Source organism: Mandrillus leucophaeus, unplaced genomic scaffold, assembly GCF_000951045.1.
Source record: "Mandrillus leucophaeus isolate KB7577 unplaced genomic scaffold, Mleu.le_1.0 Scaffold541, whole genome shotgun sequence".
Lineage (NCBI taxonomy): Eukaryota > Metazoa > Chordata > Mammalia > Primates > Cercopithecidae > Mandrillus > Mandrillus leucophaeus.
This window is the reverse complement of record NW_012105820.1, coordinates 1,277,680-1,294,349: the sequence shown is the minus strand read 5'-3', so window position 1 is coordinate 1,294,349 and position 16,670 is coordinate 1,277,680. Positions and strand designations below refer to the sequence as shown.

Genomic DNA, 16,670 nt, shown 5'->3' with positions numbered 1-16,670 from the left:
AATCCTCAGGTGAGGGAGGCACTATTATCCCCATTTTACAGAGAGGAAACAAGGGCCCATCTCTTGAAGTTTACCCTGAAGAAGGGTGGTGAGGAAGTCCTGGAGACACTCAGGCAGTGGAAGGACACAGTCAGCCACGGTCAGGAGACAGCAGAGGCTCACGGACTTTCTGGGACGTATCCACATCCTGCCAGCATCAGGGCTGGTGCTGGGAGTCCCCAGGAGTCAGGATGGGTGGTGCGAGGCCAGCCCTTCCCGAGACACCGAGGGGCTCTTCCTGTTCCATCTTCCCCTCCCTCATCAAGCACAGGTCTGATCTGCCTATGGGGTGACCCAGTCATGGGGAACAGTGTGTGCTCATCTGTACTCTGTTCACCACTCACATCCTTGGCCCAGTCTAGTGCCCAGCACCAGGCACACCCTGAGTAAAACATTGCCGAATGAATGAATGACTGCCCAGTGGTGGGGTCTCCAGGGCATCTGTCAGCTTTATGGCAATGGCTGTGGCTTCTAAAGTAGTATCTTCCTACATCTCAGGCCTCCTTCCCACAGGGAAGAGAAATGTTTCCATGGGTAAGAACAGCAGATGGGCCAGAGGGCTTAGCCCTACACAGGAGCCCAGTGGCTGTGTGTGGGCTTAAGAGGAGGTGGAGGCTGTCACCCTCACACAGCAAGCAAGAGCAGCCACAGCTCATAGGTCCCCTCCCAGCGTCACTCATTCATGCACGCATCAGACCAGGACTGAAGACCCAGTTTGTGCCAGGCGAGAATGTGGATGTGGCCCTCATCATTCATTCTTCCAAGACACACTATTTTAGCATCTACCATGTGCCAGACACTCTTCTAGGCTAGAGGTGCAGCAGCAAACAGAGAGACAAGGTCCCTGCCCCATGGCGCTTACATTCTAGTGGGGAAAACCAAACAATAAAGAAAGCCGGCCCGGTGCAGTGGCTTATGCCTACAATCCCAGAGCTTTGGAAGGCTGAGGCAGGCAGATCACTTGAGGCCAGGAGTTCAGAACCAACCTGGGCAACATGGAAAAACATCATCTCTACTAAAAATACAAAAATTAGGCAAGCGTGGTATGCACCTGTAGTCCCAGCTACTTGGCAGGCTAAGGTGGGAGGATCACTTGAGCCCAGGAGGTCGAGGCTGCAGTGATCATGCCACTGCATTCCAGCCTGGGTGACCAAGTGAGATGATGTCCCAAAAAAAAAAAAAAAGGAAAAGTAAAAAAAGTCGACATCCTATATAATGTCAGGAACTGTATGAGGAAGTATTTTGAAGAAAAATAAAATGGTTAAAGGACTAACACAGAGAGACAGGTTGGCAGTGGGGCGAGGGTATCATTTTACATGGCATAGTCAGGGAGGCCTTTCTTTTTTTTTTTTTTGAGTGGAGTCTTGCTCTGTCACCCAGCCAGGCTGAAGCAGCTGGGGGATGAGGAATCGCATTGAGATCTCTCCATAGTTTTGCTGTAGAAAGGAGCAGAAAGGTGAGGCAGTGGCTGGAGGGAGCCTGAGGTTTGGCAGGAGTTGCGTGTTAGCTATTCATTTATTTTTTGACATGGGGCTAGGACAGCCTGTCTGTACACTGCTGGGAATGACTCAGCAGAGAGAGACACTGATGATACAGAGAGAGAAGAGGGAAATTTTCGGCAGTGAAGTCCTAGAGCGATTGAAAGAGCACAGAATTCAGTGCTCAAGTGCAGGGATTAAACAGTCTTGGGAGGTGAAGAGCTGCCTGTTGCTGGACCTCTAGAATGAGCAAGGGGGCTGACTTATAAAGTAAGCATCACATAAGTCACTGGATCTGATGAGCTTCTAACCAAAAAGTCTTCAGACTCACAAAACTCCAGACATACCTGGAAACTATGGAGCACAGCAATGTTGATCTCAACGACAGCCTGGTCTTTCCAGAGCGAGGCCAGCTTGTGCGTTTCCAAGCCCATTCTCCTGCCCACTTCCTACAGAGGCAGAGTGATAGCGGGGAGTCAGTCCCTGGAGCCACCCCCAGGCCCACACCTCCAGCTGGCCAGCTGGGCTGCTTGTGTTACCTCCAGGATGTTGTAGCGTTGGACGTCACAGAAGTCCCGGACTCCGATCTCTGTGCCCATGTACCAGCCATTGAAGGGGCACCCTGGGAACTCCAGGCCGCCCACCTCGAGCAGCATGTTGGCCACTGCAGGCAGGGCGTACCACTTTAGCTCCAGTTCCCGAAACCACTCATATCTGGCAAAAAGGCAGACACAATTTAACTGGGGCCTTCCTTTTTTTTGAGACTTGGTCTTGCTCCGTTGCTCATGCTGGAGTGCAGTGGCACAATCATAGCTCACTGCAGCCTTTAACTCCTGGGCTCAGACGATCCTCCTGCCTCAGCCTCCCAAGTAGCTAGGACTGCAGGCGTGTGCCACCTTGCTCAGCTAATTTTTTTCTTTTTTTTTTTGTTTTTTTGTAGAGTCTCACTATGTTGCCTAGGCTGGTCTTGAACTACTGGCCTCAAGCAATCTTCCTGCCTCAGCCTCCCAAAGTGCTGGAATTACAGGTATGAACCACCATGAACCACCATGTCTGGTGCTGGGGGCTTCACTTTTGCACCTTTGCCCTCCCATTGACCCCCCACCTTCCCACCAAGAAAAAAGCTTCAGAAAGAGTCAAACAAGAAAACTCCTTTCCAAGAGTTGATTCTGAGTTAATCCCAGCCAGAGAGACGTATTGGACACACAGGGTGCCATTTATTAAATTATGCATTCATGCACTCATTCATTCATGCAAACCCATATTAAGCATCAAGTATGTGCCAGGCTCTGTGCTAAATGCTGAGAATGCAACACAATAGAGCAATTAAGGACACCAGTGTCAGAAAGCCGGGGTTCAAGTTCTGCCTCACCACTGACTAGTAGTGTGACCTTGGGATGTTTTTAGCCTCTCTGAGCCTCAACATCCTCATTATCAGAATAGAAATCATAGCATCAAATTCATGGAATTATTATAAAGCTAGTAATATCATTCACTTGTATATTCATTTATTCCACAAATATTTATAACTGAGCACCTACTATGTGCCAGGCACTCTGCTAGCTGTTGGGTATGCATTGTGAACAGAAAAGAAAAGATCTGCACTCTCAAGGAGCTTATAGTCTAATGTCTAGACTCTAGATTATAAATGGGTAAACAAATACATAAGAAATAAAAACAAGATGATGTGTTAGACTGAGGGTAAGGGGGCCCTCCTCTAGCTTGAGTGGTCAGAGAGCCTTCTCACAGGTGATGGCATTATAGGAAATGCCTTTTGACAAGAAGAAATGAGCCTAGAAAAACTCTGAGGAAAGGGCATGTCAGGCAAAGGGAACAGGGAGTACAAAGGCTGTGAGTTGGGACTGAATTCAGTTCATTCAATGGCCAGGAAGAAGAGCCCAGCCCAATGTCTGCTAGAGAGTAAATCTCAATACGCAGAGGTATTTTTGCAATTATGAGAACTGCCTAGAGCAGGGGCTGGGCCAGTGGGACTCTTGAAGTCACTGGAGCCCTATATGCCCCCGACAGGAGAGGGACAGCTAAGAGCGTTGTCAGGAGGGCAGAAGAGGCCTGGGCTGCTCCTTTCCAGAATCTCAACGCATTCCTCTCCTGCAGTCACTGCTTCCCAAGCTCCTGGGGCCGCGTGCATCTAAGCCTCTGCTTCCCCTCAGCATCAACAAATCATCCTGTCTGAGGCCCGAGGTGCCAGTGCAGACTGGCTGCAGAACGCAACAATGACAAAAGAGTCCTTGAAAGCCAGCCCCCTGAGTGTCACCTGCTGCTGGCTGGGCTTTAGGGGAGGTATTCGGAGGGGCCTGAGGGCTGGAGCCTCACTTAGGGAAGGAGAAGAGCTGTGTGTTGACTCACCCCTGCCCCCAGCACCCTCAGCCCACTTACTTGGGATGTTCCATGGCCACCTCAAGCACAAGGTCAGGTGGGATTTCGAAGAGCTCAGGGTCACGGCCGTCAGCCTGTAGGACCAGGGGGACCACATCGAAGCGGCCATACTTGGGCTTCCAGCCCAGGTCGATGCACAGCTGGGGAACAAGACAGGCCCGTGAGTCTGCAAGCCCGGACTGCGAGTCTCCTCTGGGCTCCACTCTGTCACTCGCTCACCATGGGGCTCCCTGCCCCCAGGGCCAGGGGCTGAGGCTGGGCTGGGTACCTGAGTGAATTCCACGTTGGCAGGATCCCCTCTGATGCTGCCATCTGGCATCTGGTAGCCCGCGTAGCGGATGAGCTGAGCATTCCACACCCGGAAGTCGTGCTTACCATCGCTCCGCTGGGGGAACACGGTGATGGCCGACCTTCCCGGGACAGGAACAGTGCTGTTTACCACCTGGCCCTGATGGGGGCCCAGCCATCCTGCACTGGCCCTACCTCCCCCTCCACCCTACCTGCTCTGCAGCCCCTGATCCCGAGCTGACTGAGCCAGCCTCCTGACATGCCCCCTCCTCCTGCCCTCCCTCAAGACCCAGGGCCCACCCCCTCAAGGGGGCCTTCCCATCCATCAGGCAGGGTTAGCTGATTTGCCAGTCTTTCCTTCGCTGCCCTATGTCTCCCTCTTTGCAGTGGAGTTAGCTGGATGCCTGTCTAGTGCAGGTCGTAGGCTCATGGCAGCTGGAGCAGCGTCTTAGGGTTCTAGTCACTCTGCCTCCTACCCCCCATACCCCACCTTCCTCCTGCTCCCCCAGCCTAGTCCTGTGTTGGGTTGCATTAGGTAGGCACTGAGTGCTTGCTGAACAAAAAGATGAATGAATGACTGAATGAGCTGTTCAGTTCTATTAGCTGTGATCTCATTGGTTGGGAGAGGAAGGTAACCTCTTAACATCCCAACCCTTCTAAAAAATGGGAGCCCCAACCCTGAATAGTGAAGCAGTTACTACTTAAAGATTCTCCATCCCCTCCAAATGGCTCCACGTCAGAAGGAAACCAAAGGCATGGGCTGCCGATGGGAGCTGAGCTCACAGGGGCTGGGCTCGCTACTGGAGGTCCCCGAAGAAGCCTGAGTCTTTCTCTTTTTCCTTTCTCTCTGGTTTCTCTTGGAGCTGGAGATGCCTCCCCTAGACCCAAGTGCTGCATCTTTTGGCTGAGATTCTCAGGCAAGGCAAGCCCCTCTGCAGCCCTGGGAAACGTGCACCGACCTGATGTTGCCATTGTTGGTGGAGTAACGCACGTGTCTGCAGATGTGTTCAAACATTTCCCGGGCGGTGGAACAGTTGCGGGCATCGAAGACCTACAACAGCCCATCCAGACCATGCCCATCAAAGACTGGGCAGACAGAGGCTTTGAGGCTGATCAGAAGTCACTGGGAACCAATGGAGCAGCCGAAACACTCAACACTCAAACACTCAACACCATGCAGAAGAGTGCAGCCTCCCATCTGCACCACCACTCCCATCTCATAGCTGCCCTCTGGGGGAACACAGGCAACTCCACTCAGATGATCCCAGCAAAGCCAGAATTCCAAGAAAACCTGACTTGAAAGCACATGAATCGGGATTCCTACAGACCCAGGCTAGGTCCTTTCCCACACCAGCACATATTACACAGCCAGAGTTGGTTTCACTGGCAGTTCTAATCGATTTCTCTGTCCAAGAGCTTTCAATATTATCCTGCAACAAATGATTCCCCAACAAAAAGATGGCCTAGGAGGCTAGGCTAAATAAAACGTTCTCTTGGAGCCAAGAATTCAAGCATTCGAGGAAAACAACACATCTTGCAGCACCACGGCCTCAAGAGTAATAAAAACAAGGTCGTGGTTTACTCTAATGATGGCATTTAGTCTCCTGAATTTAACACAATAGAGAACGGGCAGCTAGAAACTCTGGTGCTGAAACACGATTCAAGGCTTCTAGAAAGGGACTCTAGGTGCCCCATCTCAACATTTGGGAATGTGAGAGAGGGTCCAGGGCCGTGGCTTCAGTCCCAGGAGGCCTAGGCACAGCTCTGTGTGGCTGTTCCAAGCCATCTGCTCAGGGCCTGGCCGCCTCCAGCTCTCTCCTGCTCAGGTCTAAGGAAGTTCACCTGCAGGTTGGACCACTGGATCCTCCCAATGCAGCGTGGGGCATTGCGCCAGGCCTGCTTGGTGGCGAAGATGAGCTCATCTCCCGTCAGTTGGTAGGTTCCTGTTGTTTCTATCTCCTTTGTTACCGCTTCCACCCTGGCCAGATGTTCCTCTATTTTTGCCCTGGGGGACAGGAAGACAGAAGGAAGATCAACAATGAGATGGCCTTACATGGGGATTGATTCAATCCACAGAAGCAGGAACTGAAATAGGACACCAGAAGGGCAAGACGCCTCTCACCAGAGACAGCTCCCTCCAGGACTGGCTTTGGGGACCCCACACTTAGCCTAGAAGCACCCCACGCTTATTGCTCTGCTGTCCCCATCTTGAAATTCTTAACCATTTAAAAATAAAGAGCCCACATTTTCATTTTTACACTGAGTCCTATAAATGTTACTCAGCCAGTCCTGAGTCCATGGGAATGCTGCTTATTTTCAGGTGCTTTTTCTTTAATCATATTCATCTCAGTAAGGGGTGCAATCCTTCTCAGACACTTGCAAGCCTGGGAGGAGTGTCCCATCCAGCCATAGCAATGTCCTGCCTCTCCATAAGTTAGGAGAGTGCCCTCCTGCCTTGACATGGCTGAGAGAAGATGAGCCAGTCCCTCCGTGGCAGCTCCCGTGTACTGGGTACCCACATGAGCCAGGCACTGGGTGAAGCAACTCGCAGGCAGGGTCTCACTGAGTCTGGGAGGGAGATATTTTCGCATCTATTTTATAGCCAAGGATCTCAAGGCTCTAGGAGGTTAAGTACCACGCCCAGGAACATAAGTACAGAAAAGAGCAAAGTCAGGACTCAGACCCAGGTCACCCTGATGCCAAGCCCAGATTCTTAACTGTTGGCAATGTGACCCTCCACCTTCCACCCTAGCGGGGACGGTAAGCCCAAAGATGTTGAGGGCCTGCCCACCCTTTCTCAGGAGCCTGGTCAAGCCAGGACTGGGACCTGGCTATTGGAGCTCAGTCTGCAGGGTCCCAGGGCCTGGCCAGAAAAGAGCTGCCCACGTCATAGTCTCTCTAAACCATGCTGTTCCTCAGCCTCAGAATTGCTCATTCAGTCACTCCATATGCAATTCTAAACTTGCTTCTCTCCTCCCCTCCCAGACTTCAAAAATATCCCAAAGGGAGGGAGGGACTCAGTCAGAAAGGCTTTGAAACACACACACACCCCACCACCAACAACAACCTTGAGATTTCCAATCAGCCCCAAAGCCTTTGAAGCAGTATCAAAACTATTTAAAGAATGAACTCCTGATTAAGGAGAGTGGGTAACTCCGAACAAAATGGCCTTTCTGTGGATGAAGAGTGTCCCGACAACTTTTCCTTGATTAGAGAAAAAAAGCACGAAGACAAAACACTTGATGATATTTATCCCCAAGGACACCTCTGCCATAAGAAGCTGCTGGGTGAGGTGGGAACCACCCCACTGCTGGGAGACCTCCCTCCCCAAACAAAGCTTCCAGCAATATTCCCCACTCTGCATCCGAGCATGAAAACAGTAATGATCACCATAACACCCACACTGCCAACACACATGGTGGTCAGCACGTGCATATGCAAGAGAAGATTATTTTTTACATTCACATCCAATTCCTTCAGAGTTTTAGATGTGACGGCCGTTTTCATATAATCATGTTTCTAAGGCATTACAGATGCTATGATGTCTATGAGCTCTGAAAAAAAGGAGCGGCTTTCATCATCAGTGAACACATTTAAATGTAACATGCAGCAAGTCACAATCTCTAAATATGCTGTGATTCTTCAGATACAAAAGGCCACTGAACCCGCTCAGCTGGTCATGTCTTAGACTGCCAGGGTCCTTGTGAGCAGTGGCTGCCATTCCCCGTCCACACCCCCAGGATCTCTTGGTCAGGGAAGCAGGGGTTCAAGGTATGTACTTGTGACTTGGAGAAATACAGTTTTCCTCTGTGAGAAGCAAATGGGTTCCAACACCACCAAGCATGGCCCTGTAGCCCTACTGGGCTTCTGAACACCCGCCCAATTGCCTTCCACACAACAGCAAGGCCTCCCAGGTCCAGAATAGAGTTGGGAACCTGCAAGGCCACATGACTAGGTACTAGAGCACTGACAGGAAAAGCAAGGGCTCGGGCACCAGCTGCCTGGGTTCAAATCCCCACTCTGGGGCTTCGGAGGATGTGACTTTGAGCAAGGTACATCTCTTCTGTGGACTTCAGTTGCCTTGTCTGTAAGATGAGGATAATAATAATACCAATCTCATAGTGTTGTGGTGCACACGTGCTTTGTGCTAAATAAATAAATAAATAAGTACCGTGGCCCAGTGAAACCTATCCAGGAAAATCCCTGGACCCTGAAAGGCTCATTAATTAACAACTGAGCTGAAAGGCCAAGGATCTTGTGAAGTTTGCAGTCACAAAGCAGGCAGCCCCTAACAGGCCGCTCAATCCAGGCTGCACATTAGAATCACCTGGGGAGCTTTTGAAGCACACACACGTCTGCCTCGTCCCCACCTCCCAAGATTCCGCTGCCCTTGACTCAAGGGACCCTGCCGTCAGAATTTTGCAGGCTTTCCAGGTGAGTCTACTGTGCAGCCAGGGTTGAAGACCACTGACCCTGGAAGATGTGGGCCTTTTCTGAAGACTCACGGTCCCTCCCAGCTCAGACACTCTAGGATTGTAGAAAACTGGAGGTGGGCCACGTGCAGCGGCACACATCTGTAATCCTGGCACTTCTGGAGGCCGAGGCAGGAGGATCGCTTGAGCTCAGGAGTTCAAGACCAGCCTGGGCAACATAGTGAGACCTTGTCTTTACTAAAAATTTAAAAAATTAGCTGGGCATAGTGGTGTACACCTGTGGTCCCAGCTCCTCAGGAAGCTGTGGTGGGAGGATCATTTGATCCCAGAGATTGAGGCTGCAGTGAGCAGAGATTGTGCCGCTGAGTTCCAGTCTGGGAGACAGAGCAAGACCCAGTCTCAAAAAAAAAAAAAAAAAAAAAAAAAAGAAGACGAAGAAAAGAAAAGAAAAGTGGAGGTGGTACCACCAGAAGCCACTCTTTCCACCAGGGAGTCCCAGGTACACGTCTGTGGCTCACTTCATGTGGTGCAGTGCTGTGTGAGGCTCTGCCCTAATAGCTACACTCCCCTCCCAGCCTAGAAAACAATCCATTTCTGGGCCAGGCTCGGTGGCTCATGCCTGTAATCCCAGCACTTTGGGAGGGTGAGGTGGGTGGATCACAAGGTTGGGAGATTGAGACCAGCCTGGCCAACAAGATGAAACCCTGTCTCAACTAAAAATACAAAAAAAAAAAAATTAGCCAGGTGTAGTGGCACATGCCTGTAGTCCCAGCTACTCAGGAGGCTGAGGCAGGAGAATCGCCTAAACCCAGGAGGCAGAGGTGGCAGTCAGCCGAGATCGCGCCACTGCACTCCAGCCTGGGCAACAAGATCAAAACTCCATCTCAAAAAACAAAAACAAAAACAAACAAAAAGAAAACAATCCATTTCCTTCAGACATTCTTTCTTACAATCTCTTCGTGCATTTTTGTTTTAAAAGTTTTAAAGGGGCCTAAATTACATAGCCACATATTTTATTTGGACAACACAGTGTTCTAAAAACATAATAATGGCTAATATTTATGTCGTGCTTACTATGGGCCAGGCATTGTTCCCAGCTCTTTATATTCTTTAACTCCTTTCATCTTTATAAACTCCCGTAGACTACCCTCCTCCTGCAAGGTGGGTACTATTATTATCACCATTTTCGGTAAGAAAATCAAGGCATAGATAGACGAAGTAACTTGCCCAGGGTTACTCAGCTTGTAAGGGGCACAGCTAGGATTTGAAACTGGGAAGGCCACAGTGCTTTACAACCTCTCTTTGGATGATTAAAATTGTATATGTTGGCAATAAAATTGGCAAATGACAATTAAAAATCTTTGTATTCCAGTGTCTGACACAAGGCTGGGGCATACTCAGTGCCTGATGTGTGTCTGTCAATCAAATGACCAATTGGCCATAGAAATAAGGGATGTCTAGCATGGATTTCAGGGAAGCCTCACTGGGTAGAAGAAAAAAAAAAGAGAACTCCAGAAATGTAGAACTCCACCAGAGTCAGGGCAAAGAGCAATGGCCTGCTCTCTCCTAGTCAGGTGGCCTGGCTTCTAGCTGGAATGAGGTGACTTCAAGTATGTCACCAGCTTCCATGTTCACACCTGTAGGAGGCCTGACTAGGTGGCCTCAGAGATCCTTTCTGTCTCAAACATTTCACAGTTAAAGGGTCCATATTAATTCATAATCAAGGTCTCTGTAAGCCAGGACACTGTTCTGAACTTACTGAATCCTCACAAAAATCACACGAGCCACCTTCTATTATTATCTCCATTTTATATTAGGTTGGTGCAAAAGTAGTTGCAGTTTTTGCCATTAATATGATGAGGATGTTGAGACACAATGTGGGAGCCAGGGTTCAAATTCAGTCACTTTTAACCGGTATCACTATGTACAACTTTATCCTACAATTATGAGAACCTGCTCCAGGGTCTTCTCCCCTAGAAAACCATTTTCGCTCTGCAAAACCATAGTGATTTAACACCACGAATCTGGAAAAGAAAGCTATCTAGCTAGGGTCAGAGGGCGATGGGTGAAGACAGGAGAGCAGAAGGAAGGGCAGGAGGCAGCGACCCTGCAGCGGGCAAGCCTTACTCTTTGAAGGAGCCGTAATATTGGTTGACAAATTCGATAGCTTGAGGTAGAAGCTCATCTGGAGGGGTAGGCTTGTCCCTGGGTCCTCTGGTCAAACTTTTGGGAGTCATAATGGACCCCAAGCAAGATTTGGACCTGCAAGTCAAAATCTGGAAAGAGAGAGGCAGGTGGTGAGGGTGGGCCATTTGGCCTCTTGCCACCCTCCTCTGGGGCCAGCTCTCCTGGCCACCTGGCTCCTCTCTGGCTGCTCTGGCTCCCTGCACCTCCTCTCCACCCCTGTGGCACCTCCTCCTTGGGGTCCACCTGGCTTTCTCCCACCTAGATCTCCTCTCTTCCACTGGCTGAACCCCAGTGGGTGTGAGTCAGGTTTGTCCCCCTACTCCGGACTCAGTCTCTGGCCCTGCTCCCCAGCCAGCTCCAGATCCAGAGCAAAGTCAATCCAATATGGCTCCTATGGGAACACGATATTGGTATTTGGCCAAAACAAACTGAAATGAGACATAGGGTGGCACACGCGGACACACACACACATACACACACTGACACACACACACACACGAATGAAGTACACCCGAATGTTAACTGTGGTGGTTTGGGGGCATGTAGGAAATCATTTTACTTTCATGGTCTTGAAATTGTCCATTCTTCCCCACTTTACAACCATAGAATGTATCCTGAAGTTAGAATAAAAACTTAGATGACCAAAAGAAGCCTGAAAAGACATTTAGTCCAACCACTCACAGGATACTTGAACCCCTCTGCAATCTATCAAATTGCACTTAAATCCTTCCAGTGACAGGGAGCTCACTACCTCCTGATGTAATACAGTCCAGCTCTGAGCAGTTCTGTTAGAAAATTCTCCCTGACATTATCCTGAAATCTGTCTAAGAAAGATATGAATTTGTTTCTGTAACCACTTATTTGACCTTCTGGATTATCCATTATCTACTGGGGTGGTTAACAGGGAGTTGGCGTCATTAAGTAAATGCACAGATGCCTACTGTAATCTGTGAAGAATGTCTCTGTTTCCAGACCCCTTTGCCCAAGCAGATGATTGTTTGGTTTGCCCAGGGGGACACCTGTTTGATCCACAAAGCCTTGGCAGCTTCACCAGCTTGGGACAAAGGTGGTTCTCCCTGAAGCCCCAGACGTACCCCTTTGGCCTTGTGGTGAAGTGTGTCCTGGAAAGTCATCCCGCTGCCCCAGTTTTTGATCCTCACGTGCCGTGGGGAGGACAATGGGGTTGCATCCGGCTTGACCAGAGATTCTGGAGACTTCTGCGAGGGGAAAAAAGCCAGGGTTTTCTCTCAGGTCTCTCCCAGATCCCAGCCCCTGCCTTGTCTTGGAGTGGGGAAGGATCTATTGGTGGCCACACAGGGCAGGGTGTCCCTCCCCTGAGCCACCTGGGCCAGTGCCTGCAAAGAGCTCCAGGTGCCTGGGCCACTGGCCAGGGTCCTCTCCTCACCCAGGGCCCTGCCAAATGCTTCCTCAGAGGAACTGCCGTAGGAGGGACTAAGTTAGAGGTGAGGAGGATGACTGTCAGAGCCAATACCACCGAGAACAGAAAGGCACCACTGCCTTCCTTCCCTGGGAGCATGGAAGGACATATAAGCCACCCTCTCTCCCACTCCTACCCATTTCTCTGCCCACCTCTCTAGAATGGTATGGAACCCAAGGGATAGAAGCTAGCTGTCAGTGCACCTCAGGGGCCACCACTCCCGACCACTGGGTGTTGTCCCACTCTCCCAAAGCCTTTCCTCATTCCCACCTGTTCCCCCAACACCCCAGGTCTGGGACTCTCCACTCTCCACCCAAACCCTGGCTTCCTGCCCTCTCCAGCCCAGCCTCTAACAGGCTGCTCTGTCTGCATCTGCCTGGACCAGAGAGGAAGGGGCTTCCCACACCCATGTGACTCACTGACCTTTCCTGTCCCCACGAGGGGCTGCGGGGACTCATTCTGCTGCTTGCTGAGGCTGTGATACTGAAGGTCATCCTGTGTCACTAGACTGTGAAAGGAAACAGCTAGTATGAGATGGGGTATCTGAGGGTGGAGGGGGCTCTTGGAGTTCCCTCTGTCAGTACCCTCATTTGACAAATAGGGAAACTGAGTCCGGAGGGTGGGAGTGAATTGTTCATGGTCAGTCTGACCAACTGCCCCCCATCCCCACCTTCCCTCTTCCTCTTATCTTCTTCCTCCTGCAGAGCCAAAAGGGCAAGAGCAGAGCTAAGCCAAAGCTACTGGCCCAAACAGCAGCCCATAGAGGATCTGGAAAATGCTCCTTCACCCTCTGGACTGTACAAACGTGGCACAGGGGCTGGGTGGGCAGAGAATGGCTCCAACAACTCTGCCTCCCAGACCAGCAGCATTGCCCAGCAGCCACTTGGATTGATTGGTTGACTGATTGATTTATATTTATATTTCTATTTTTTGACTGTCATCCAGGCTGGAGTGCAGCAGCATGATCTCAGCTCTCTGCAACCTCCACCTCTCAGGTTCAAGTGAACCTCCCACCTCAGCCTCTTGGGTAGCTGGGACTACAGGCGCACACCACCACACCCGGCTAATTTCTGTATTTTTGGTAGAGATGGGGTTTCACCATGCTGCCCAGGCTGGCCTCAAACTCCTGGCCTCAACTGATCCTCCTGCCTTAGCCTCCCAAAGTGCTGGGATTATAGGTGGGAGCCACCGCGCCCAGCCCCAGTCACTTATTTTTCATGACTTAAGCTTTTTTTATTTAAAACACTTGATTATCTTCGTATTCTACATTTCTATTATGGAAAATGTTAAGCATACAAAATTAGAGAGAAGAGTCCAATAACCTTCCCTGGGCCCTTTACCCAGATTCAACCCAATTCAACAGTGATCAATCCACTGCCAATCTCATTTCAACTATACCTTCCCTGCCTCATCATTATTTTAAAGCAAATCTAAGATGTCAAGTCATCTTCACCGAGGTAAAAACAAGCATTGTAAAACTTAGCATTAAATTACAGATTACTTAAAAATTAAATTAAACATTACTTAAAGTAACTTTTTAAATTAAAGTTTACTTTAAAATTCAGTATTCTGAAACTGGTCAGAAACCATTTGTTCTCGTTTGGGATTTCAGGTTCATTCAGGCAAACTGAATAGTCACCACTCACACATGCCTCCCCTAGGGAGAATCATCCCACCAGGGCACCTTGGTTTGAAAGCGTATTGTATTCCATGTTCTTGGCAGTATTTTCCAGTGTGTGCATGCTTGCGCATCAGAGGGACAGGGGGTTAGAGACTATTATGAGGGTCTCTCATTTACTACTTGATACCTATCTATGATGTTGAAATGGGATAAATGACCGTGTATTGCTTTTATTATAGGAAAAAAATGACTATATGTTACCATTATATAATTAATTATGTACATTACATAGTCGCAGTAAGTGATTCATAACTATAAAGAGATACTGTCTTAAAAGAGGATGTAAGTACGCATCAGAAAGCAACTTATATCTGAATCAAGGGATTCCACAACCCTGTAAAGGGCCTTCCACGTGACCAACCATTGTCACATGGCAAAGATGCTTTGCTTGGCCAAACTTTACTCAGACTTCTGAATCTTCTGCTGGGCCCATCCATGCATTTCCTTGTAAAAATGCAGTTTTAGCAAAAGAATCCCTGCAAAGTCAGTTTAACAAGAACCCTCCATCCTCCATAGCTTGTCGCCCTCCCCATCTGATCAGGGTCCTCGTCCTCCATCCTCCTCCAGGCGATGTCTGATCACCTTAGCCTGTCCTAAGCAAGAATCCTGTTAGGTTGGTGAGGCAGAATTCCCCCTATGCCTGAAGTTTTTCTTGGTAATTTTCCATCCACAGACCCTGCCCTGATCTTTGGCTATAAATTCCCACTGGCTCCTGCTGTATTTGGATTTGGGCCCAATCTCTCTCCTCCACTGCCAGACCCCACTGCAGCAGGTCCCTGTACCTATCAAGATGGTCCTAAATAAAGTCTTCCATACTGTTCTTTAGCAAGTGTCATTGAATAAGTTTTTCTTTAACACACCCCTCTGGTCTAGACTGGTGTGGCCTGCCAAATATATATATATATATATGATAATCTGGATATTCAGAACAGGTAAGCCATGGCTAAGCAGTCATCATGGGGCTGCTTCAACAGGAAGATGTATGAGGGATGGGGTCCCCAGGGAGGCAACTGTCCCCCTTGCTCTTCTGCCATTCCCCCTCACCCCAGCACCCACCCTGCACCCATTCTTGCTTCCTCTCACTTATTTCTGGAAGTAGAGTTGGATAATTTCAGAAGCTTCAAACCAGAAATATCTACAGTACTGTTTAGATTGAGAAGCAATGCCTTTGTACATTTAACATAATCATTTTACCCCATATTTCAAAAAGCATCATTTTTAAAAGTTGCCTAAAAATCCACTTTACAGATGGGCCACGATTAGCCTCGTCCCATCGTCCATGGCTGGATGTTAGACTGTGTCTAGTTTTGCCCTCATATGAATAATGCCTTAAACTGTATAAGTGGTCTGATGCTGGCTGTGTGTGTGTGTGTGCGCGCGCGTACAAGCACAGAAAAACACCTCAGGAAAATGTTAGTAAATGTTAACAGTGACTAGCATTAACTGATAAGATCCTGGGCAATTTAACTTTTCTTATACTTTTCCACCTCTTCCAACTTTTTACAGTGATCACGAATTCCTTTCATAATTGGACAATTCTTTAAATTTGAAAAGTGAATAAACAAAGCTTTGCCCAGTTCCCTCCCACACCATTTCTTCTGTCTGGCTGCTGGGAGACAGGGTGACAGGGTGACCAGATGCCAGGTGAGCACCTTCAGGATCTGGACACTTCTTTCCAAATTATCGCATGGTTGATTCCGACCCCACAGACGCTCATGCAATTTGACTAAACCCACAGCAGTGCGGGGTCCTGAGGACCCTCAGGGACCTGCATTCAAAGAGAGTACTGGCAGCCGGCGCGGTGATTGACGTCTGTCATCTCAGCACTTTGGGAGGCCGAGGTGGGTGGATCACTGGAGCCCAGGAGTTCAAGAGCTGCCTGGGCAACATGGTGAAACCCTATCTTTACAAAAAAAAAAAAAAAAAGTTGCCAGGTGTGGTGATGCGAGCCTGTAGTCCCAGTTACTCAGGAGGCTGAGGTGGGAGGATCACCTGAGCATGGAGGCGGAGGCTACGGTGAGCCAAGATGACACCACTGTCGCCTGGGTGACAGAGCGAGACCCTATCAATAAAAGGGGTCTGGGGCGTGGGGAGTGCTGGCAGTGTGGTGGCTTGCTTAGACCCAGAACTTTCCACAAGCCCTTGACCGGCCGAGCCGGTCACAGCTGCAGACTGTGGCTTGCCTGGGCTGACCTGGGGGCCAGATTCCCCTGCGGTTCCGGCGCCTCCCTGCCTGTTTACCTCACCTTACACCAAGGGTGATGGTGGGGACAGATGGGGAGGGTGGGGGGGATGACGCCCTGGGAAATTGATCTCATTTGTGAATCAAGAACCTCCTTGCTCTCTTAACCATATTTGATCCAAAGAGTGTAGCAACTTTCAACCTCAGTGCTGAAAACTTTCAAAAGCTCCCAAGTGCTGGAACATGCGCAGCGCAACTCAACCCGCATAGACGCCTCTCATAGAGCATGGGGGGCTTCTCTGGGCAGTCTGGGCTCCTGAATTATTGCGACCTCTCACGCGTTCTAAACCAGGAAAACGCTTTTAGTAAACCCTCAGGAATCCCACAGGGCGCACATCCCTGCCCTCCGATTTCTCCCAGAGATGCTTGGGGCCGCGCCCGGGTTTGGAGCCCACCGCTTCCCTCCCAGGGCGGACCTCAGGCCGCGGGGTACCTGGCTCCGCGCAGGCAGCAGGCAGACTTCGGCCGGAGGATCCTGCAGAGCAGC

The 16,670-nt window shown here is 49.7% G+C and overlaps 1 protein-coding gene across 1 annotated transcript in view; it reads right to left on the bottom strand.

Annotated features, from left to right (window-relative positions):
- NOS2 (nitric oxide synthase 2, inducible) overlaps positions 1-16,670 on the bottom strand; it is a 53,459-nt gene that overhangs the window by 28,832 nt on the left and 7,957 nt on the right. Inside the window, exons 3-11 of the mRNA XM_011997545.1 lie at positions 12,684-12,768; positions 11,917-12,039; positions 10,763-10,911; positions 6,045-6,207; positions 5,162-5,253; positions 4,183-4,324; positions 3,915-4,054; positions 2,057-2,231; positions 1,865-1,966 (exon numbers count right to left, since the gene is read on the bottom strand). Coding sequence (XP_011852935.1) covers positions 1,865-1,966; positions 2,057-2,231; positions 3,915-4,054; positions 4,183-4,324; positions 5,162-5,253; positions 6,045-6,207; positions 10,763-10,911; positions 11,917-12,039; positions 12,684-12,768 — 1,171 coding nt within the window. The remainder of the gene's footprint in view (positions 1-1,864; positions 1,967-2,056; positions 2,232-3,914; positions 4,055-4,182; positions 4,325-5,161; positions 5,254-6,044; positions 6,208-10,762; positions 10,912-11,916; positions 12,040-12,683; positions 12,769-16,670) is intronic.